The 23,657-nt window shown below is 42.3% G+C and overlaps 2 protein-coding genes across 4 annotated transcripts in view; one reads left to right on the forward strand and one right to left on the reverse strand.

Moving 5' to 3' along the window:
- Positions 1–2,029: 2,029 nt before the first annotated feature.
- On the reverse strand, positions 2,030–17,915 carry CKAP2 (cytoskeleton associated protein 2). The gene is made up of 8 exons (XM_020788006.3): positions 17,560–17,915; positions 12,530–12,587; positions 10,871–11,658; positions 9,158–9,371; positions 7,541–7,708; positions 7,070–7,139; positions 4,883–5,231; positions 2,030–2,486 (listed from the first exon to the last, which is right to left on the reverse strand). Exons 2-8 carry the CDS (start codon positions 12,530–12,532, stop codon positions 2,270–2,272), a joined length of 1,809 nt encoding a protein of 602 aa, XP_020643665.3. The 5' UTR covers positions 12,533–12,587; positions 17,560–17,915; the 3' UTR covers positions 2,030–2,269.
- Positions 17,916–22,510: 4,595 nt separating this feature from the next.
- VPS36 (vacuolar protein sorting 36 homolog) overlaps positions 22,511–23,657 on the forward strand; it is a 30,798-nt gene continuing 29,651 nt past the window's right edge. The window contains exons 1-2 of one of the 3 annotated variants that reach the window (XR_013540383.1): positions 22,511–22,612; positions 23,187–23,364. Coding sequence is in view for 1 of the 3 variants with exons in the window: in XM_073002443.2 (XP_072858544.2) it covers positions 23,269–23,364 (96 nt within the window). In the remaining 2 variants the exon portion in view is untranslated. Of the gene's footprint in view, positions 22,613–23,186; positions 23,365–23,502; positions 23,641–23,657 lie in introns of those variants that run through there. The other 2 variants (XM_073002443.2, XM_073002450.2) reach the window with 2 other exon arrangements.

Below are 23,657 nucleotides of genomic sequence, written 5' to 3' on the forward strand. Positions count from 1 at the left end.
TAAGCGATACGGAATCTCAAACTAATTTTGCTTTTGGGGAGGTACACCTTGATGGTGGCTTTAGAGCAGAAAGGTTTATCTTGAGGAAATCAAAGATCGGAATGCACCTTTTGTGGCTGGAGGTTAAGGTACATACATGAAGTGTCTGTCCATCAGTGTGCCCATTTCTGAGGATGTAGTTCCAACCATGACATCTGGCTTTAAATGGGCTCTCCCCCCCCCCTTTTTTTTTAAAATGCTGTAAAATATAGACATTAGACAAGAATAATTCCACTGGTGATGGTGGTGATGTTTTTCAAAGACAGTTCCTGGGCAACTGCAGTGGTGGAAAGTGACAAGAGTGAAAGATCTTCCATAGATACTCAAACTCACTCTTGCTAGTACTGTGCAGAAGGCAAGATAGGTAAACTACTTTTGAGAATTTTAAACCTTGAAAATTCTTTTCTGAACAATGCAAAGGCACAATGCATATAATCGGAACATGGAACATAAGTATGAATCAAAGTAAAGCTTGAAATCTTTGAATGAGAAACTGAATGTTTAAATGTAATACATGAGCAAACTAAAGTACATTAGAACAGGGCATTTTCTATTATATAATTAGAAAGCATTTTACTTAGGAAATGATAAACACTGAAGATATAGTGAGACAGACTGTAGCACAAGCAGTTAGAGGTTATAATATAAAGTCTGACTAATATTAAGACTCCACAGAAGAGCTACCAACGTAACTGTTACTCAAGCCTATGCTTGAACTGCAGACGCTGAAGAAATTGGACGCCTCCAATGTCCAGGATGAACTGAAAATCTTGGGTGATTACAATGCGAAAGGAAACAAAGCAGAACTGAATCATTGGGAGATTTGGTGGAGGAATTAGAAACAAAGTGAGAGCAACTCACAGAAGTCTATGGAGCCAACAAATTGTTTATTGCAAATACATGTTTCAGGCAACTGATGAGAATCATACAGAAATGACGAGCTATATTAGCAGGAGATCTAAAAACACTGGGAGAAAGGCAGCACATAAATGAAATAAGCCATGTCTAACTTCTCTCATCAGCTGTTATCACTTGAAACTGCAGGATACCTACCAGCTGTAGCTGTTGCTCAACTCCTCCAGTCATTACAATGCAACCACCACGAGCCTCCAGTCTTGGTTGCCTCACCCTCAGGCAGAATTACCTGGTGGCTTGAAACCCAAAGACCACTCATTCAGCCATGACAGCACCATTCCTTGTTAAGCCTCATAATGTATGAAAGAGAGAAGCAAGGCTAATTAATGGCTATAGCAGCAGCACGGCCAGAATGTCGGTGAGAGGCAGATGGTGGTTAAGTACTGAAGACCTATGAAAGTCAGCTTGCTCACACTTTTCAAAATGGAACCAAATGTGATAATAAAGCATATGTGATAATAAAGGATAATAAAGCAGGTCTTTCCTAAGGTTCGGAGTATGATTGGAAATACTGCATATTAAGTGAATACGGACGTGGTGGCGCTGTGGGCTAAACCGCAGAAGCCTGTGCTGCAGGGTCAGAAGACCAGCAGTCGTAAAGATCGAATCCACGCGACGGAGTGAGCGCCCGTTGCTTGTCCCAGCTCCCGCCAACCTAGCGGTTCGAAAGTGTGCAAATGCGAGTAGATAAATAGGGACCACCTCGGTGGGAAGGTAAACAGCGTTCCATGACTAAATCACACTGGCCATGTGACCACGGAAAGATTGTCTTCGGACAAACGCTGGCTCTATGGCTTGAAGAGCGGGATGAGCGCCGCCCCCTAGAGTCGGACACGACTGGACAAAAATTGTCAAGGGGAACCTTTACCTTTTTAAGTGAATACGATGGAGTCCTGCATAGTTGATGGAGTCAACTACAGCTGAAAACGAATGCTGAATGTTGACGTTTGCTTCAGGAATCTAGTACAGTAGTTTGGATTTTAGTGGGAGTTGATACTATTTTCAAATATTAGCACACTTGTTATCCCTTACCTCTAGTTTAGTTTAATTTAAGAGAAACCTATAACCATAAAGCTGAAGATATTAACGTTTATTATTAAAAGATATATTTTGGAATAATTCTGCTTTTCACTAATACAAAATATTAATATACAGTTAGACATTTTTTTTAAATTCCAGACACAGACTTACAAGCTTGCCATCCCTATGGCCTACTCAGTTTTTAAAACTGCATTGAGATACAGAACCTTGATCCAAATAACATTTAAAACATTCTATACTGCCCTTTTTTGGTTTACTCTGGTTGAGATAATTTCTACAGAGCACTGTTTTGTCTGTAGATGAAACCAATGCCATCATCGCCCAGTTCTCCAAGCTGTTCAAGTGAAGAAACACAAAGGTTGTGGTCTTTCAATATATTTGGTAACTTGGATTCCTTGTTTTTTATACGGCGAGAACGTCTCACTGGTGTGAGGAATTTCAGGTCTTTAACTGCAGAATCATTAGTTTCACTCTGAAGTTTTTTCTTTGCACTTGAGGATCAGAAAAGGGGAAAGCCATAGAAAGAGATATTAGATATGCACTGAAATATATAAATGTATATTATATAAATGTATATTGCAAATACATTTTTCTTGTTTTAACAGATAATTCAATCAAAATAGATTATATAGTATGTCTCTGTGTCCCAGCTACAGATGACCTGTAGGAATACAGTTTAGTTTACTCAGAAGGCACTGAAATAGCTTTGTCTGACAACACCGGAAAGTAAAATTTATCAAGATTTTGAGATTTCGAACACCATCAGGATATCCATTTTTAATTGATTTAAGCATATCTATTTGGTATAAAAATCACCTCAAAATGAACTGGGGCTCACAACAAGCATGAGCTAATTCAGACCTTGCCTCTGCCATTAATCTGCTACTGGCAAGCCCCACTGAGTTTCCTTTGTCAGTATTTATTGAGGACTGCATATCAGCCTAGAACATAGGGTAGGCAAAGAACCGATCCATTAACACGGAAGAGACAGCAATATTAATCTAAGAATGTTTTGTAAGATGTATGAATGCCAGTGGCATCTTTTTAAGCCCTCCTTCAATCTTGTGATTATCGGGGGATTTTAAGATCTCAGAAGTACTTTGGCAACAGCCAATAAATTAGTTTTAACTACAGGTATTTACTGCAGTTTTTCTTAACGTGCTTTTATTTTAATGCTGTTCAACAATTTATTTATATTATTGTTCACCTTCTTGAGCTCAATGTGATGAAAAGTCAGAGAACTAGAGATGGGGCTATTCGTATTCGCATATCCCCGCACAGGTGGAAATAATGAGGGTCTGGCCCCATGGGGCCAGATTGTCCAGTCACAATTTTGCTGCTGCTGCTGGCTCTGTGGAGCCTTCCTATTGCGCCATGGTCTGCAATTGATTACCCGGTCCTGGCAGAAGGCGGTTTGACAAGCCTCTCTGGTAGGTTGGAGAATGGCTACCGCAAAGCCAGCGAAATCATGAGTGGACCCTCGTTATTTCCACCTCTGTGGGGATAGTCATATTTGTATATGAAAACCCCCATCTCTAGTCAGAAAACAAGGTAAAAATAAATCAATACCTTCATACAAGGCCACAACTCTGAGACTTGAATGTGAAGCCAACAGTGGTAAGGCCCCAGAGTGCAATTCCTCTCACCGTGAATACACTAAAATCCTTTAAAAACAGTCAAATTTCTCATACCTTTTTCCCCCGTAAACAAGACCTAACCTGAAAAATAAACCCTAGTAAAAAATTTTCAGGATGTTCGTAATATAAACCCTACCCCCAAAATAAGCCCCAGTTAAGTGAAACCCCGCCCTCCACCATTGTGCAGCAACCAAAAGATGACATGACTGTATTTTAATAAATGTAGATTGTTGTACAGTACCTTAAAAAATAGAATCAGTCCTTAAGACTTGTTGTGACTTTCTATATCTTTGAAACACAGGAAGGAGGACTGAAACAGTGCAGCACAAAAACTAACCCCATGAGCTTGTTAATAATAGCACCAGTATTGAGAGAACGCCCTAGTAACAAGGATCATCTTGAATCATCACATAACTGCCAATATCCACATTGACCTTACAAAGTTGCACACTTTGGGCTAAGGAGTCATTAAAACATACAAATAGTTGATTCTGTGCTGTTAGTCTCTGTGTAGAATGAACACTTGGTGGCTCATGCAGCATTGAGATAAAAAAATTAGGTGGAAACTACAAAACTGTCTTGCATCACTTAGTCATATGGTCATAAAGGCCTGCTATAACTGAAGAAAAATGAGCAAGTTCTCCAATAGTGTCAAAGAACTGCCTTTAAAATAAATTATTTTGCTTTGATGAAGTTTTTTACTGATAAGAACAGAAAATTCTCCCAAACAATGCACATTGTTATTGATCTCCTCATGTGCATTAAATGGCCAGTACTGTTCCTTTTGCGATCCATCCCACTGTTCTGTGGATTCCAGTGCATGGGATCCAATTTATTTTTCAGCAATAGAAACAAACCCCAATCAGGATTCTACTTAGACTGCTGCTTTCAGCACCAAGTAGGAAGAGAAGAGGCTGATCCTCCCACACAATTAAGTTCTAAAAGGTCCCCCAAATAGGGTGGGGTTAAGAGTACAGAAGGATAGTGGAAATGAAGATCACCGTCTCCTCTAGCCTACCAGCAGAAATTCTATGGTGGATCAGAAGCTCATTCCTCTACATGAGAGAAGAAGGAATTCTGCATCAACCGGTTATATTGAATGCACTTGCTTCCCTGTCTTTAGGGATTCACTTATCTTATATTCTGAACCTTGTGATGGTTCTCTCTCTCTCTCACACACACACACACACACACACACCTCTGTAGTGCCTGGGTAGGGACTACATCTTAAATTTGGAATGAGGGCTTACCTTCCCAAGTAAGGAGTAGTTGACAGATTATACTTAATGTATGAGCCCCTTTTGACATTTTCAGGAGTTTTAAATGCTAGGATTTCCTCTTCATTGCCAACACTCTGCTCTTCTTTTTTAAGAACTGTGGACTTCCGGCTGTGTTCATTTCTTAACTTTTTTTCAGGTTGAAATCCTCCTTGTTCAGATTCCACACAAGTTTCTGTTGCTTTTTGAGAAGCCTCTTCATTGTTAGAGTTTACAATTTTCTCAAAGGAGACTTTGTTGAGAGCTTTTCCTATCTTCACTTCATCTTTATTATAAACTTCTGCCTCATGATTTTGAGTGATGTTATTTTTCAAGCATTCCTCTGGAGGGAGGAAAATACAAATGTAGCCCTAATTCAAGGTGATTGACTTTTGTGAAAGTGAAAACCAAAGGTTAGATTACTTTTTTTTAAACAAATGCCACCTGTTTCGATAGTTATCGTCTATACTAGTCAATGAGCAAAATCCTGTCCGCATAGTTACTCTGGTATAAATTGGGTCCAGGTGCCGGATATAATCAGTGTAAATGAACTGAAAGCTTGCTATATCCATATCCACCCCTAAGGCTCCCTTTTGGAACCAAAAGTACTGGGAGAAGACTCTTAACAGTCAAAAATCACTGCTGGATTGCAGCCACCAGGAACAGGACCACTGGCAACAACCAGGTGGCAATCTTCAATTAATCTTCAATTAATCTAAATTTATTATTTCTGGTATCTAGATCCAGTTTATGCTGGCATAACTATGTGAATAGGATTTTGCCCACTGAATAATTAATAGAATTTATAGCACATGTTTATTGTAGTTTTGTTTCCCAATTATATTTGTCATGTTCTCTTGTACGGATCAGTGCAAAAGGGTATAGTATATATTTCCAAACTGCAGAAGTTGTCATCAAAATAAGATGCTTTGAACAAAACCTGTTTAACAAGGAATAGTTCAGTCCCTCCAGAAATGTCTTAATAAACATAACAAGCAGAGTCAGTAAAAAAGATGATAAAGGACTGAAAATATCTTCCAACTTGCCAAGTTTTAGCAAACAGAGTTTTCTTACTAAACAGTGAGCATAGCCTGCTGGTATTTTTTCACTCATTTGCTTTTTAAATTCATATTACAATGTATTTTATGATTATTTTTAAAAGTTCCCAAAAAAAAAAAGCAGTGAGAAAAGATTTCAGGCCTGCGAAAAGCACAATTTCTTCCTTACCAACCCATCACATTTCTGCACTGGTCATTTGGATATGTATGAACATATGCACAGTGCCTCGCTTAGCGATGTTAATCGGTGCAGCAAAAATTGCTGCTAACCGAAAACATCGTTAAGTGATTTGAAAAAGCCCATAGGAATGCACTGAAACCCCTTCAATGCGTTCCTATGGGCTTAAAATTTACCTTTAAATGAAAATCCTCCATACGGCGGCCATTTTCGCTGCCCGGTATGCGAGGAATCCGTCCCTAAACACAGCGGCCAGCCATGTTTTTTACCTGGCGGTCATTTTGGAACCGCCGATCAGCTGTAGAAAAAAGATCGCTATGTGATAATCGGTAAGCGAAACAGCTTACCGATCGTCGCAAAGCGATTTTTTCCTATTTAAAATGTTGCAATGCGATCGCTTTTTTGATCGCAAAATCTTAATCGCTAAGCGGTTTCTTCGTTAAACAGGGCACTCGTTAAGCGAGGCACCACTGTATCATATATTTCCATTCCATCGTCTGACAAAGTAGATTTTGATCCTCAAAAGCTCACATGGAAATAAAACTGTTAACCTATAAAACACTAACATTTTATCTCTTTACGATTTTCTTCTGCCAATAAGCATTATATATGTGTTTGTGTGCAGATACACTTATACACTACATAATAATAAATAGAACTAAGCCAGGGGTCTCCAAACATTTCAGTATGAAGGCCACATCATATATTTTACACATTTTTGAGAGCCAAAGAAGGGAAGGGAAGTAATCCCTCACCCCCGCTGTCTTTGGATCCCCCTTCCCTCCACATCCTATGCCCAGGCTAGATAAAAAGACAAGGCGGGCCAGATGTGGCCTGCGGGCCATAGTTTGGAGACCCCTGAACTAAGCCATGGTGATGAAGGGCAAGAGTGCAATCTTTGTGAAATATGTTATTTATTTGCATAGTGGAAATAATTAATCTTACCATCAGATTTTGTTTCATTTCTTGTACTCTTCATAGCATCTACTAATGCATGACGTAACTCATCCTTTGGCTGAAAGAAACATGATTGGTTATTATCTGTTCGGGTCAGTTGTGGTTGAGCAGTGTGTTGCAGCTGTTAGAACGTTGGACGATGACTTGGTAAACTCAGGTTCAAATTTCCATAAAGCTCATTGAGTGACCTTGGTCCAGTTACCACCTACCAAACCTCTGAGGATCATAAAAGCAGTGGAAGAGAGCCAAGTACAGCCCCTTGAGCTGCTTGCATGCAAGGTGAGATAATGAAGAAATAAAAAGTTGAGTCAGCTTGGACACTGAAAAGTACTATGAACAAGTCTATGAATAAAACTTATGCCTCATTTGCAGAATGTCTGTATATTACCTTACAATTAATGTAAATGCTGTCAAAACATACCCTATTAGAAACCTTGTAGTGTTTATAAGAGTTCTTACCTGTGCTCCTGCGAGAATGGCATTTCCATAGATGCTAAGGACCTTTTCTGTGGAACGACACTGCTCAAGGCGCATCTGGCACACCCAATACTTGGCAAGCTTTTTTGCATCTGGCACTTTTAGGATTAGTTTTTCCAAGGTGGAATGAACTGTATCACCAGGAAAACCCTAAAGACAATAATAAAACAGTAAACATTTTAGTTACTGAAAGGCAAGGATGAGCTAGTTAGCCAGCTTCTTAAAATTCCTATTTGATACAAATTCTAGAGGAGTGACTATGAATTTGTTGCAATGACCAGATTTTTCACTGCATGAGCTTTGAAACTAGTCCAAATCATCAAAGTCAGGGCAGCCTTAGAAAATACTCAGTTTCTTCCTTTATGTTTAGCAGAGAAGTTGGAGGGGAGATGTCTCCCCTCTGTCCTACCCTACACAAAATTAGATCTCCCAGTTTCTTGCAATGTAATTGGATTCTGTGCTTAATGGGGGAGTCAACAAAACTAAAAACATGGGTTATTTATTTATTCAATTTTTACCCCGCCCCTCTAGACATAGTGTACTCAGGGCAGCTGGCACGTGGACTACTGCCTTCCTGTTCCAAAAGGGCTTTTAATAATATCAGCTGTGGGTCTCATGGCAATTTTTAGAGTACACATTTTTAATTGCATTTTAATTATTTTGCCCTTTTATTTTGCCTTTTTATTGTATTTTAAATGTTGTAAGCTGCTCAGAGACCTTCAGGTAGTATGGGCGGATTATAAGTTAAATAAATAAATAAATAAATAAATAAATAAATACATTTTCTCATATAAAAGGTTCTCTGCTAAGCAAGAGTCTAATGAGAAGAGGCAGTAGGTAGAACTGTTTTCAGCAGTCCCAGTTATAACTAGAGATGGGTTCGTTTACTGCCTCACAGGTGGTCTAGTTTGGTGCCCTGCCTCCTTCTGACAGGTGCCCCCTTCTGAAGCAGTGCCCCAGCTTCTCTGCCCCACCTCCTCTGAGTGCTGCCTCTGAGTGGCAGTCTGCCAGTCTGGTGTCAAAAGGTGGAACCTGTGGGACTGGTAAATAAACTAGACTGAACCGCTGGTTCGTGCCCATCTCTAGTTGTAACTCTGTTACTTACAGGTAACAAATTTGTTTTATTTTTCCACTTCTTTCCTACCAGAATCATCACGGCTGTTCCAATTTTGGAATAGCCATTTGTTCAATTTATCTTGCTCTGGAAATCTTATTGCCAGCAGTGAGATTTCATCTTCAAGTAGTTATAGCAATCGCTTTTTAAATTTCATTTAGTGAAAATCCAAGTTGTTGTGACAATATGTGCCATTGCTTCAAATATTAGAGATGAATAAAATTAACTGACTAGATTCCTGTTGGTGCAGCTCTGCATGCATAAAGCTGGTGATATCAGCATTCATGGACCCTAATCTTTAATTAAAGTCCATGAATGGGACTTTAGAATCTGAAGTGGGAGAATAGGAAAATTTTAATTAAAGATTGAAGTCCATGGGTGATTAAATCATCAGCCTTACAGTATATTCATGAAGCTGCATGATCAGGATTCCAGTGTCAATTTATCACATGCTTATTTTATCATGACTGCCACTGATGCCTCACCTTTTCAATTAAGGACAGGCATTCTGCAAGAGTCTTCTTAACTCCATCATTCACTAGACTTTGCTCATCTTCTTCTGCTATAGCAGCCCAGAAGGATTCAACTCGTTTATTCGTATTTTGCTGAAGCGTTTCTGTTTCAGGTCGTCTGTCTGCAGATACCGAAGCAGGTGGCTTCTTAATCATTTTTGATGCTCGCCTTTCAGCTACTTGAGATCTACAAATAAGTAAATTAGTATATTAACAATGCTTTGAACACTTTGCTTCGTTTCACGGTGTAAATAAGAATCGCTAATTTATCCCTCAACAAATTGCACATTATAACTCTTATAAATAAATTTATGTCTTATGTCTTATCATTTTTAATCACTCCTATAAGATTTTTCACTTTTTTAAGCTACTGTGGCTCTGAGCAGCATCCTTGAATTTTTATAACTAGACTCAAAATACTCTTTTCAAATAAGTATTTAATCTCTCTGAATTTTTTTCCATTTCCAGTATTTCTCTTCTTCCTTTTTGCTGAAATTTCTGCTATAACTTTGCTATCTTTCATATATTTTCTTTTTAACAATTGTATTTCATCCTCAACCTTTTTATATGACTTTGTATCCAGAACCACCCTAATCATCCCACCTCAATTTCTTATTTCTTGAATCTATTTCTCTACTACCTTATGCCATCTAAGCTATTGCTAGTTAGACCACTGCTCTAGTGTTACCATTAAACATAGTCAGGAAACTCATTTGAAATGATGGCCACATGACAAAAATCATAATTCACAAAAATGCCAGGGCAGACATAGTACCAATGATGGCTGCAAAACTAAAAAGAAACAGAAGTGTCATCACGGGGTGAATGAAGAGTGTACAAGCCTGCAGTTCATTCCTACTTTCCTAATCACAGTTAAGTGATCAAACAGTATTAAGTCAATACCAGACCAGAATAAAAGGAAATAATTATGCATTGTTTACAGATGTGTCTGGCATTAAGTGCACAGCAAGATAAAGGGGATCCCTTGGGAACATCTTCCCAAGAATGACAATCAAGTCCTGGGACTAGATCAGGGATAGGCAACTGTAATTCTCTAGAGGTTTTAGGATGCCACTCCCATCATCCCTCTCAACTGCCCATGTTAGGTAGTGCTGATGGGAACCGTAGATTAAAAAATATCTGGAGTGCATCCTGCATTTCTACTGCTATGGGCAATTGTCTCATACTGCTTAAATTCATGAGCTGTGGAAAATTGCTTATTTAGACCCAAATCAGAGCAGTACAGTGTAAACTAGGAAAAGAGATGCACAAATTTTGTTTCTTAAGCTTCGTATATTTGGTTAACATGAAGCAAATGAGGATTTTTTAAAAGAAAAAATATTTACCATGAATCCCTACTGCCACAGAGCCATCAAACTGGTCTTTCTTCAAATGACTGTTGGTTTTTGTTTTTTGTTATTAACCTTTACCATTCTTGCTGGCTGGTTTTAACACTTAACAGCTTTTCAACCTCAAAACTGTAAGGGCCTGTATAGTATAGCCTCAGTACCTCTAGACAGGTGAACCAAGTGTAACTGCAAAGCATTGCACAGAATACACTCTAGAAAAATTCCCCCCGCTTCCAAATAGTTTATTTTTATTTCTGGACATCACAACTTCTCTGTGCAGATACACAGCAGAAAGGTGCTTCAGTTATCAACACAAAACAAATGTTATTTCCATTACCTTCTCATTTCTGCTGATTTTGCCAGAGCAGTTTTCCGATGGTCAAGCGGTTTGGAAGCCGACACAGTACCATGAGGATCAGAAACAGGTTCTAATAAACTTCCTGTTCCACTTTTAGGCAGAAGAGGTTTCTTTGGTTTATGGGCAGAAATGTTAGCACAAGATGGAACCAACAGTGGTTTTGAACTCTTGTCAGGTTTTCTTTGAGCTGCCGCCTTATTCACGGATGTAGCAGATTGTTTCTCATAACTCAAAATGGGCTTGGGGTTGCTAACAGACACTCTCACGGTAGGCTTGATCTGTGAGGTACTACCTGCAGGCTTTGAAGGACATCCTGTACTGGTGACTTTGGCATCTCCTGCACTACCACTTATGGATCCCATCTTCCCTGCCGACTTAGGAGGAACAGCCCAAGAGTTCCTACTGCCCTGATTTTCCATCGTTTTTCTGAAAGAGTTTATCTTCGATGACACAATCTTACCACGATATGAGCCGAGTACTCGCCTCTCTGAAAGGCATGCACCAGAATTGAGTGCAGGTGTTTTCAACTGTTTCTCTTTTGTATTTTGTTTGAGCAGGAGGGTCTGATTAAATGACATGTTCTTTGTTTTAGTTTCAGAAGACTTAGAAATAATTGCTGTAGAACTAGATAGAGGGTTACAGTTTGTAACGGCACTAATTTGCTTCAGTACAGTGGGTGACTTTGAGATGTTTGGAGAAGCTACATTTTGTTCCAGAGTAGTGTCAGTTTGGTTCCATGTACAGCCGTGAGCATTTTCTTTGTCCTCCTGAAAAATTAATATAAAATGATAAACATTTCCCATCAGGTTTCCAATATAAAGATAGCATATTGCTTGTGGGACTAAAATATAATACAACTGTAAGCATTTTTCAGATATAGTAATATCATTGCTATTTCAACAGAGATTCCCCTTCCCTGGGTTAGACAGTGTTTTATGAAGCAAAATCAGTATTCAGTGGCTGAAATCCTATTGCTTCTGGAGCACCCACCCCAGTGCTGACTCTTTAATTGCCAGCTAGAAATTAGCAAATATTACACCTTTGGTTACAAAAAGCAACAGTATTTCAGCCAGTGAGTCTTGCATTCTTTTCTCTCTTTTTATTTCTAAAGTTAACACTTTCTATGACTGCTTGATACTATGCAAAAGATTAAGACCAGAATGCATAATACAGTAAATGGCCTCCAATCATGTTGGTGATTTTCTCTTTTCAATTTTCACCTTCTTTTCATACACTGGCAAAAACTGAAGACAACCAAGGTTTCTTAAGAGTTTAGCAGTTTATCTCAAACAAAAGAATAAATTCCAAAAGTAGATTGTCTGAATACACTATACTGTAGTTTTAAATATAATGTATCTTTAATATTTTGTGAGCAAACCAGTACATTTACATAATATATTTTATGTTCCTGAAGGTGAAGGGTGACTTAATATCTGTAAAGGTGCTTTTTAAAAAGAGCTGCATATTTTTATGATTTCCTCCAAATTTCTTTTTTTCTGTCTGTTTTTTTTTGTTTGCCTGTCTTTGAAATTTCCATTTCACACAGAAGAGTTTAGATCACAGACATTCATTTTAAAAAATCCATGTCTCAGTTTTTCACTAATGAACAAATACCAAATAACATATTTTAAGGCTTACCATTTTTTAAAGTTTTCTTCTGCCAATGTAACTCTGTCTTGCAGCTCTGCTTGACTAGCTGATAGGAAAACAACAACAAAAGATTTAAGTCTCAAGGTATTCGCGAAGGCTTTCACGGCTGGGATCTAATGGTTGTTGTGGGTTTTTCAGGCTCTTTGGCCGTGTTCTGAAGGTTGTTCTTCCTAACATTTTGCCAGTCTCTGTGGCCGGCATCTTCAGAGGACAGGAGTAGCACTCTGTGCTCTGGTGCAGTTTGTTTGGGAGTTGAGTATAGCTGTTCAGCTTTTGTCCTTTTGGATCACCCATGGCTCCCAGCACTGAAAAATACAGCCTGCAAAAGGTCAACTAACTCTACCCAGCTACAAGGACCAGTGATCACTACACACAAAAGAATAGCTAACCACACCCATCAATCACAGTGACACATCATCTCTCCTCCTTATCACAACAATACCCACAACAAAAACACTCTGATCACCGGAATCACCCATCTCCTGAAAAGGACAAAAGCTGATGCAACAGCTATAAATATTCAACTTCCAAACAAACTGCACCAGAGCACAGAGTGCTACTCCTGTCCTCTGAAGATGCCGACCACAGAGACTGGCGAAACGTTAGGAAGAACAACTTTCAGAACACGGCCAAAGAGCCCGAAAAACCCACAACAACCATTTAAGTCTCAGTTTAAATATCATTCATTTATGCACTCTTAAGCCAAACCAACTGCAAAGTAATTTTCAATTTAAAAAACATTGACAGGAACAGAATATAGAAGATCAGTGTAAAAGATAAGACTTCCAGCAGCCAGTTAAAATCAAAATACAGATGAACAATTACAGAAGTATTTGGTAAATACAGTCTAATTTAGAGTGTGCATATAGACTTCAACATATAAAAAGGTAATAGGCTCAACAGATCTGCGTTGTCTACAAACACAAAATCCAGTACATAGAGACTAAAAGTCATGTTGTTAATGTCATTTTTCTCTGCTCCAGTTAAATTGTGGCATCATGTTGGCCTCTGTGTATAGGCCAGTGGGGGCAAGCGCAGCATACCAACCTAGTAGGAGTGCTCTTGCTTCCCTTAAGTTACTTGATGGTCTGAGAAAAATCTCAGGTGAGGAAATGCAATTCAAACTGGGACAGCCTACCCCAAATTTTATATTTTTAGTGCAACATCATTGTAGATCATTTATACTGACAGTCCTTCATATACAGAACTGGAGAAACATAAGTCAAAATCCTATTGCACAGCTACGCATGCCCAACTTGGGACTGCACACTGAAATTGAGGTTGCACATACACTAGCTGCCCTGCAGCCAAAGCACAAGTGCTATCATGCTGGGAACTCTATGCCCTCGCAACTTTGTTACACCAGGATAAACAAGATACTGGGCACAGTTTCTACACCCCTGCAGATGTAATGTTATGTCACACCAGAAACTTAAGTCTTCAAATTTGCAGCTCTCCATCTTTACTGTTAACATGCTGGATTGTCAGAGCACCTGGTTGGTTGCACAGCCGAGGTCTGAGTTCAGTTCCAGACTGTACCTTGAGAAAGAGCTGGCTTGTGGAGTCTTGGACAAGCACCACAGTTCCAGCTCACCCCAGAAGAAGGGACTGGGACTTTATAGTTAGAAAACCCTGGGAAAGCTTACAGTAATCCAGAATCAACTTGACAGTACACAGTTGTTCACAGATCATACGGCTTCAATCTCTAAGCAGGATGATTTATTTTTCGCTTCCCACTACTGCCCGAAACCTACAATAGCCAGCCTGATCAAGCGGCCTGCTGGACCTTCACTTAGTAATTATATTACAGTTGTGCACCGCTTTACAATTGCCCCACTTTACGACGATCTTTTTGCGATCACTTTTGCGATCGCAAAACAATGGTCTGAATAGGGGCTTTTCGCTTTGCGATGATCGGTTCCCTGCTTCGGGAACCAATTCTTCGCAAAACGACAATTTTTGGACAACTAATCAGTGGTTTCAAAATGGTCACCAGGTAAAATGGCTCCCCGCTGTTTTCTGGGACGGATTCCTCGCTGCACAGGCACCAAAAATGGCCGCCCTATGGAGGATCTTCGCTGGACGGTGAGTTTTGGAACGCATTGAAGGGGTGCCAATACGTTTCAGTGGGCTTTTAATTTTCGTATTATGTTTTCGTTCTACAGTGATTGCGCTGGAACGAATTAACGCAATGCGAGGCACCACTGTATAATTTATTTATTTAACTTATATGCCGCCCACACTACCTGAAGGTCTCTGGGCGGCTTACAGCATTTAAAATACAATAAAAGGCAAAATAAAAGGGCAAAATAATTAAAATGCAATTTAAATATATATTCTAAAAATTGCCACCAGACCCACAGCTGATATTATTTCAGTTAAAAGCCTTTTGGAACAGGAAGGTTTTGACCTGGTGCCAAAATGTCATCAGCGTCGGCGCCAGACGAATCTCAGTCGGGAGGGCATTCCATAGTCTGAAGGCAGCTGCTGAAAAGGCCCTTTGTCTACAAGCCATCCCTCTTACCTCCTTGAGCGATGGCTCTTTCAAAAGCCCCCCCTGGTTAGATCTTAACTGCCGGGTAGGTTCATATGGAAGGAGGCGGTCCTTCAGGTATCCAGGGCCCAAGCCATTTAGGGCTTTATACGTCAAAACAAGCACTTTGAATTGGGTTCGGGTAGCAACTGGTAGCCAATGTAACTTATACAGAATTGTCTTGATATGTTCCCTAGCGGCCCCACCGCTCACCAGCCGCGCAGCTCGATTCTGGACCAGCTGCAGTCGCCGGACCGTCTTCAAAGGCAGCCCCACGTAGAGCGCATTGCAGTAATCTATGTGAGATGTTACCAGTACATGTGTAACTGTCATGAGACCCCGCTCGTCCAGGCAGGGCCGTAGCTGGTATAATTTCCGCAGCTGAAGGAAGGCGCCTCTGGCCACCAAGTCCACCTGGGCTTCCAATGTTAGACTGGGGTCCAGGAGCACCCCCAAGATGCGGACCCTGTCCCTTAGGGGGAGTGTAACCCCATTCAGGGCAGGGAAATGACCCTCCAGCCTGTCCGGTGAAGCACCTACTAACAGCACTTCCGTCTTGTCTGGATTGAGTTTCAATTTATTAACCCTCATCCAGTCCATTATCAGGTCCAGACACGAGTTCAGCACAGAAACCGCCTCACCTGGATTGGTGGAAAATGAGAGGCAGAGCTGAGTATCATCAGCATATTGCTGACTTCTCAGCCCAAACCTCCTGATGACCTCTCCCAGCGGTTTCATGTAGATGTTAAACAGCATGGGGGACAGTATTGAGCCCTGAGGAACCCCATGACATAAACGCCATGGGGCAGAACAACTGTCCCCCAGCATCACCCTCTGGACACGATGAGCCAGGAAGGAGCGGAACCACCGTAAAACAGTGCCCCCAACTCCCAACCCAGCCAGCCTATCCAGAAGGACACCATGGTCGATGGTGTTGAAAGCCGCTGAGAGGTCCAGGAGTATCAACAGGGTCACACTCCCCCGTCTCTCTCCCTGCAAAGGTCATCATACAGAGCAACCAAGGCAGTCTCTGTACCAGAACCAGGCCTGAAACCCGATTGAAATGGATCCAGAAAAATAATGATGCAATAAAGGTATCACCCAAGCCTGTTTTAGGATTCTGTACATATTTTTGTTTTGTTAAGAAATAATTTGATGTTCCTGCTTCAATTAAACATTCTGCTCTTGAATGCTGTGCAGGAGAAAGGTAAAATTGGTATCATTCACTTTCAAACACAAGTCTTACATTTCTTGCATATAATCTTTCCACACAGAATGCACACGCAGGGTCTGGCTACCATTTTTTGTTTGTTAAGTATATGCCTACAACAAACCCACTCCTTTATTTTCCAGTTTGGGAATCTCTTCTAGTTTTTTTTTTGCCACATCCTCTGAAACACATGTTAACATATTTTGCTTTTTAGCAAAAAGATAAAAAGAACACTCCTTAGGCATCATTTGATTCTCTCAAATAAAGCAAATGTTGCATAAGTAGTTGTTGGGTTTATCTGGTGTGTGTGTTTTTCAATGCACATTTGCAATTGCCAAATTAGAAATTCCAAGTTCATGATTTAGTAGATTTGGACACCTTAGTTCAAGAAAAATAACACTGACAAGTCACTAATGTTTCAGCAGAGAAGCCAAAATAGGAGCACAGTATTTTTAGGCAGCACTATTTTTATTCATAAATGCATATTCAGTTTGTTGTACTGTACCCTAATTTCATTTTGCAGTCCAGTCATTATAGCAGCCTGATGTCAGGCAAGACAAAACATTTTAAACAAAGATGCAGCTTAACAGTCACCAACGCATATGCAAGAACAGGAAAACATTAACACCTGCAAATTACTGAGCCCAAAACTCTCCACAGCACAAGATAAATTAAAAAGGGAAACAGGTGTGTTTTGACTATTTGATAGGGGTTGGGTGGGGAGAAAGTAGATTAGAATCTACTGATCAATCACGGGGTCAATTGCAGCAGAACAACAAAGGTTCCCGACAATGGGTTTTAGCAGAGAGAGCATATATTACCAACCTACCGCAGGCTGCTAAAACGAAGATAATAAACGAAGTGACCTTGTGTAGAAAAGACAGCGAGCTGGTTCAAAAATTTTCTAGGCTCGGCGCGTGCTCAGAAGAATAAATTTTAAAGCCTTTTGGGATGGATCCCGGGAACAATTAAAAAAAAACAAAAAACCGAAAACGGATCCCACGCAGCGGGAGCCTGCTAACCTCTCCCGCAGGGATTTAGCAGGACTACTCCATAACGACGAGGGGAAATCCAGTACATCCCATCGATTTTTGCTACAATGACTATTACCCTTCTCCTTCGGTTTTCGCTTCTTCAGCTGCGGTTCTTTCGCTTCACGCCCAATCTATAACCCCCAGCAAACCTTGAGCGCTGACATCTAGACCAAAAAAGGCTTATTTGTCACAGTTGGCTAATTGAAATCCCAAACAAAACGAGCCATCGAGCGAAGCTTACCGATACCAGCAGCAGCAGCAGCCGATCCCCTTTGAAAACACGACGTAACCACCACCAACCGGCCACTTCGTTTGAATTGAATCACGCGCTAGGCGATTATAAATCACCAAACCGCCCCCTTGATTGGCGGGGCCAGCGGGCTGGGGGATTGAAATCGACCAATTGGGTTTAAAAAAACACCGCAAGAGGCGGTGCTGCGAAAGTTAGGACGTGCCGCCTCGGCCGTCTTTTTACTTCCGGTTCCCATGCGAAAGCAAGTCGGAGTAGTTCTCCTGCGGGCTTCAGGCCTATGCGGGGAAACTAATGGCGCGTCTATGGACCGGCCATGCAGTGACTGTGGAACAGTCAATCATATGGCTTGCGTCTTTCCTTGCTAACCAATAGATACAAGTGCATCTTGGATTATAGGGTTCAGTTCGGTACGCACACATCTTTCTACCAATACTTCCGGTGCTCGGAGAAAGAAAAGCCGTTGGTTCAACTGTGAATTGTCTCATTTTTCTGTCTGCATGCGTGTAAGGAATACGTTATACGGTTATACGACCCTCAGGGGCTCGCGTGAAGAATGGGAAAACAGCCCACCCTCTTGTTTGAGGGCGAAATGCAACGGCTACCAATGTGGGTAGGCAGGTGACCCTGTCCTACTTAATTGGCTGACATCCTGCAGTTTAGGGGAGTAATTTACAACTGGAGGAGACCCGTTTGCATCCATGGAAGTTATGGGGAAATTGACTCCCCACACCCTCACTCTAGGTGCAATTTACTACGCTAAGCAACAGGATTTCAGCATTTGAATGTTTTTCCAGACGTGAGAGCTTAAAACTCTGGAATTCTTGATTCAAATCCCGTCTGTGCCTGTGATTTAACTGAGCAAGATTAGTAGCCTCAAAGCAGATCGCTTTAACGGAGAATTTCTATGACATGTTTTTTTTCCTGCAGGCTATGTTTGAATTTATAAGTGGGCTCGGACTTGTTACGAGTAATCTGGTGAGAGGCCAGATTATTCATGAACATGTTTAAACTTGCCTTTTATTATTACTAAACTTTTTTGCCATGTTCCCAAAGCTCCAATTAAGGGGACCACTGAAGTGTGCTTCTTCCAGAGGCGAGATGTTTTGATTGCTTTGTTGTTTCGTAGTTAAGTTGTGTACAACTCTTTGTGATCCCATGGACCAGAGCACACCAGGCCTTCCTGCCTTTCACTGCCTCCCAGAGTTGGGTCAAAGTCATGTTGGTAGCTTCAATGACACTATCCAACCATCTCGTCCTCTGTCGTCCCCTTCTCCTCTTGCCTTCACACTTTCCCAACCTCAGGGTCTTTTCCAGGGAGTCTCTTCTCATGAGATGGCCAAAGTATTGGAGCCTCAGCTTCAGGATCTATCCTTCTAGTGAGCACTCAGGGTTGATTTCCTTTAGAATTGATAGGTTTGTTCTCCTTGCAGTCCAGGGGACTCTCAAGAGCCTCCTCCAGAACCACAATTCAAAAGCATCAATTCTTCGGCGGTCTGCTTTCTTTATGGTCCAGCTCTCACTTCCATACATCACTACTGGAAAAACCCTAGCTTTGACTATGCGGACCTTTGTTGGCAAGGTAGGTTTGTCATCGCTTTCCTCCCAAGGAGCAGGTGTCTTTCAATTTCGTGGCTGCTGTCACCATCTGCAGTGATCATGGAGTCCAAGAAAGTAAAATCTATCACTGCCTCCATAACTCCCCCTTCTATTTCCCAGGAGGTGATTGGACCAGTTGCCATGATCTTAGTTTTCTGGATGTTGAGCTTCAGACCATTTTTTGTGCTCTCCTATTTCACCCTCATTAAGAGGTTCTTTAATTTCTCCTCACTTTCTGCCATCAGAGTGGGATCATTTGCATATCGGAGGTCGTTGATATTTCTTCCGGCAATCTTAATTCCAGTTTGGGATTCATCCAGTCCTGCCTTTTGCATGATGCATATGTTAAATAAGCAGGGAGACAATACACAGCCTTGTCGTACTCCTTTCCCAATTTTGAACCACACAGTTGTTCCATATCCAGTTCTAACTGTTCCTTCCTGTCCCACATATAGAATTCTCAGTAGATAAGGTGGACAGGCACTCCTGTTTTTTTAAGGATGCCATAGTTTGCTGTGGTCCACACAGTCAAAGGCTTTTGAGTATTTATTTATTAGATTTTTATCCCAGCCATCTAGACCAAGGGCGGTTTACAAATTTAAAAACCGTAAAACCAAAAAGTCCAAGATGGCAAAGTTTAAATAATTAAAAAATGGCAGTTAAGATATGGCAGGAGGGAAAGCCTGCCCAAATAGACAGGTTTTAAGTTTATTCCTGAAGACACCCAGAGAAGGACCCAGGCGGATCTGCACTGGCAAGTTGTTCCAAAGGTGAGGGGCCACTGCCAAGAAGGCCCTTCTCCTTATTCTTTCCTTCTGGACCTCCCTTGGCGTTAAGCCCCTCAGTTGCCCGGCATGGCTGGAACAAGTGACTCTGGCAGAACTGGGTGGGAGAAGGCGCTCTGCCAGATATCGAGGTCCTAAACTGTTTAGAGCTTTATATGTCATCGTAAGAAGTTTGAAATCAGCGTGGAACCAGATGGGCAGCCAATGCAAAGCAGCCAGCATGGGGGAAATATGTTGGTACCTTTTCACCTCAGTCAGAAGCCTGGCTGCTGCATTTCTACCATCTGAAGTTTTCGCTTCAGACTCAAAGGCAGCCCCATGTAGAGTGCATTACAGTAGTCTAAACTTGAGACTACGAGTGCATGGGCCAATGTAGTGAGCGCCCCCACATCAAGATAGGGACGCAGCTGGGCAATCCGCCGAAGGGGGAAATGTGCGGAATGGACCACTGACGACACCTCGGTCTCCATGGTTAGTGCCAGATGTACACCCAAACTGCGAACCTCACTCTTGGTGGTAAGAGTCACCCCCTCAAAGGAAAGGGAGTTTCCCAGACCACTGATTTCTGGGACACCCACCTGAAGGACCTCCATCTTGCCCGGATTCAGCCTCAGTCCATTCACCTGCATCCATTGCTGAACAGCCCCCAGGCAGCGCTCAAGGGACGAAACAGCATCCACTGTTATTGGAAAAAAGGAGATGTAGAGCTGAGTATTATCAGCGTACTGATGACACGAAGCCCCACATCACCTGATGACCCCTCCCAGCAGCCTCATATAGATGTTAAACAGCATTGGAGAGATAATCGAGCCCTGCAGAACCCCACAATTGGGGCTCCACGGGGCCGAGAAACTCTCCCCAATCTGCACTCTCTGGAGACAGTCCTCCAAGAAGGAACGGAGCCAGGCAAGAGCAAGGCCACCAATTCCCAACTTGGAGAGCCTCCCCAGGGGGATACCGTGGTTGATGGTATCAAAGGTGGCTGAGATATCTAGGGGGACCAGCAGAGACATTTTTGCCCCTGTCGGCCTCCCTCAGTTGGTCATCAAACAGGACGACCAATGCTATTTCTGTGCCGTGGCACGGCCTGAAGCCCAACTGAAATCGATCCAGGGCATTGGTTTCATCCAGAAAAGCCTGCAGCTGATCAGCTACCACCCTCTCGACTACCTTGCTGAGGAAAGAAACATTGGCGATGGGCATATAATTACCAATATAGTCCGCTGCCATGCTCGGTTTCTTCCTAATGGGCCTAATGAATGTCTCCTTGAGGGCAAGGGGAGCCTCGCCCTCCTGGAGAGACCCATTAATTACTGCCCTGGCCCATTTGGTTGTTGTAGACCTGGTTGCTTTGATTAGCCAGGCTGGGCAAGGGTCAAGGGAGGAGGTAGTGGCATGACAGCGGTCAAGCACTCTGTCCACCATATCTGACATCACAGGCTGAAAGGGATCGAGTCTTATTGGGCAAGACAGAGCGCTGGACATCTCAGCTTGATCCACTGTTTTCAAATAGGGGGTAAGATCCCGGCGGATGGCCTCCACTTTTGATTTTAAAAAGACTGCAGATTGGTCAGGTGAGATGCTAGCAGGAGGCCAGTCACTATGACCAAATTCGGACAGATTGCAAACCATACGGAAAACCCCCGCCTGCTGGTTGGAGGCTTCACTTATCTGGACAGCAAAGTAAGATTGACTAGCAGCCTTCACCTTAGATTGGTAGAGGTTAGTCGTGATCCTCACAGCTATTTGATTATTTTCTGTCGGGTTCCGCCTCCATATGCGCTCAAGCCTTCTCCTATTTCGCTTCCTTGATTGCAGCTCGGAATTAAACCAGGGCGAAGGGCGATCTCTGTGCCAGAGAGGGTGTTTAGGTGCGATCACGTCTACAGCATTGGTGGCGGTGGCTAGCCAGCTATCAACCAGAGCCTCGACAGGAGTTAAATAAGCCGGGGGGACAATATACAGCCTTGTCGTACTTCTTTCCCTGTTTTGAACCAATCAGTTGTTCCATATCCAGTTCTAACTGTTGCTTCCTGTCCCACATACTGTATAGATTTCTCAGGGGATAGATAAGGTGGTCAGGCACTCCCATTTCTTTAAGGACTTGCCATAGTTTGCTGTGGTCCACACAGTCAAAGGCTTTTGCACAGCCAATGAAGCAGAAGTAGATGTTTTTCTGGAACTCTGTGGCTTTCTCCGTAATCCAGCGCATGTTAGCAATTTGGTCTCGAGTTCCTCTGCCCCTTTGGAATCCAGCTTGTACTTCTGGGAGTTCTCGGTCCACATACTGCTGAAGCCTACCTTGTAGGATTTATAGCATAACCTTGCTAGCGTGTGAAATGAGTGCTTAGGTCTCTGTATTGTTAGTTTTTTTTTTAAGTATTTTTAGCTCTGGCATCCCCCGGAATTGCAATATCAATGATCCCGACCTTTTTTGTTCTACAGTGAACCCTCGACTTACAGACTTTTCGAGTTACAGACTTCTCTGGCCGCAAAATTTAGGTTCGACTTGCAGCCAGACTCAACCTACAGACCAGAAAAAAACAAAATGGAACAAAAATGGAACAAAAATGGCTGGTTTCCAATGCATTGTAAGTCAATGGAGACTCGACCTACAGACTTTTGGACCTGCAGCCACCGTTCCAATAAAGATTAATTCCGTAAGTAGAGGGTCCACTGTATTACTACTATGCCTGGAGTGTTATGTTCAAGGTGTCTATCGGTTTGGATCCGGAAATCCCACAAGATCTTGACGTCCTCATTTGCTGACACCTTCTCTACTTGATATTCCCACAGGTTTTTGGAGCATGGCAAGTTATTATTATTATTATTTTGCATAATGAGCAGTGTGGTAATTTTGCCACTCTATCATGTCTAATTTTGTAATCTGTGCAATATTTGGACATTCGCAGATGAGGTGTGACGCGGTTTCCTATTTTTCTTGGGAGAGTCGACCTTTGCTGTTAGCCCTAATTCCTTGAATCTTAGCTTTTATAATGTTTTTTGTCCGGCAAAAGTCAAGCCTTCAGTTTCCTTTTTGTTTTAAAGTATTACCATATTTTCCCATCAGTATTTCTCTGGGGCTGTCCATATAGACAATATTTTTATTTTATTAATAGCCCTTCCATTGAATTATTCTTATGATTATCCTCCTAAGACGGCCCGAGTCGGAGGTTCCCCCCTCGCCTCCCCTCCCCGGTCGAGCTGAGATGTGTTTTCTTCTCCTCAACCAAGGGCGGCGTCGGAGGCGCCATCTCTTCGCCGCCGCGGAAGAGAAGGAAGAGGAGGAGGAGGCGGCGGCGGGCGCCGAGGGGCCATGGATCGCTTCGCTTGGACCAACGGTCTGCTGGAGATCCACGAGAATCTCGTCACGCAGCAGCGCGGGGTCCGCCTTTATGACGGCGAGGAGAAGGTCAGGACAACCGCCGCCGCCGGAGACTAGGAGGGGGGGAGGGGGGGAGCCGCTTGGAGACTAGAAAGGGCCGAGCCGCGGCCTGTGACGGAGGGCGGCGGGTGGTGGTGGTGGTGGGAGAGCCGGTGCTTCGCGGGGAGGGACACGGTGCTGGCGGGCTTTTTGAAGAGGGGATTTTATGGCCCTCGTTCTTCGGCCATAAAGAAGAGAAGAGCTCCCGGGTGTCGTTGTTAAAGGCGCAACAGCCGCAGCAAAGAATTATGTGGCGCTTTAAAGGTTCCCCCTTTTTTCTT

This window comes from Pogona vitticeps, chromosome 1 (genome assembly GCF_051106095.1).
Source record: "Pogona vitticeps strain Pit_001003342236 chromosome 1, PviZW2.1, whole genome shotgun sequence".
In the NCBI taxonomy this organism is placed as follows: Eukaryota; Metazoa; Chordata; class Lepidosauria; order Squamata; family Agamidae; genus Pogona; species Pogona vitticeps.

What these genes read in the sequence shown, in the direction of transcription:
- CKAP2 (XM_020788006.3), bottom strand. An exon ending in GCCTGTCCTTAATTGAAAAG is followed by an intron (nt 7,709 to 9,157) that starts GTGAGGCATCAG and finishes TATTGTCTTTAG; the next exon opens with GGTTTTCCTGGTGATACAGT. An exon ending in CCATTCTCGCAGGAGCACAG is followed by an intron (nt 7,140 to 7,540) that starts GTAAGAACTCTT and finishes TGTTTCTTTCAG; the next exon opens with CCAAAGGATGAGTTACGTCA.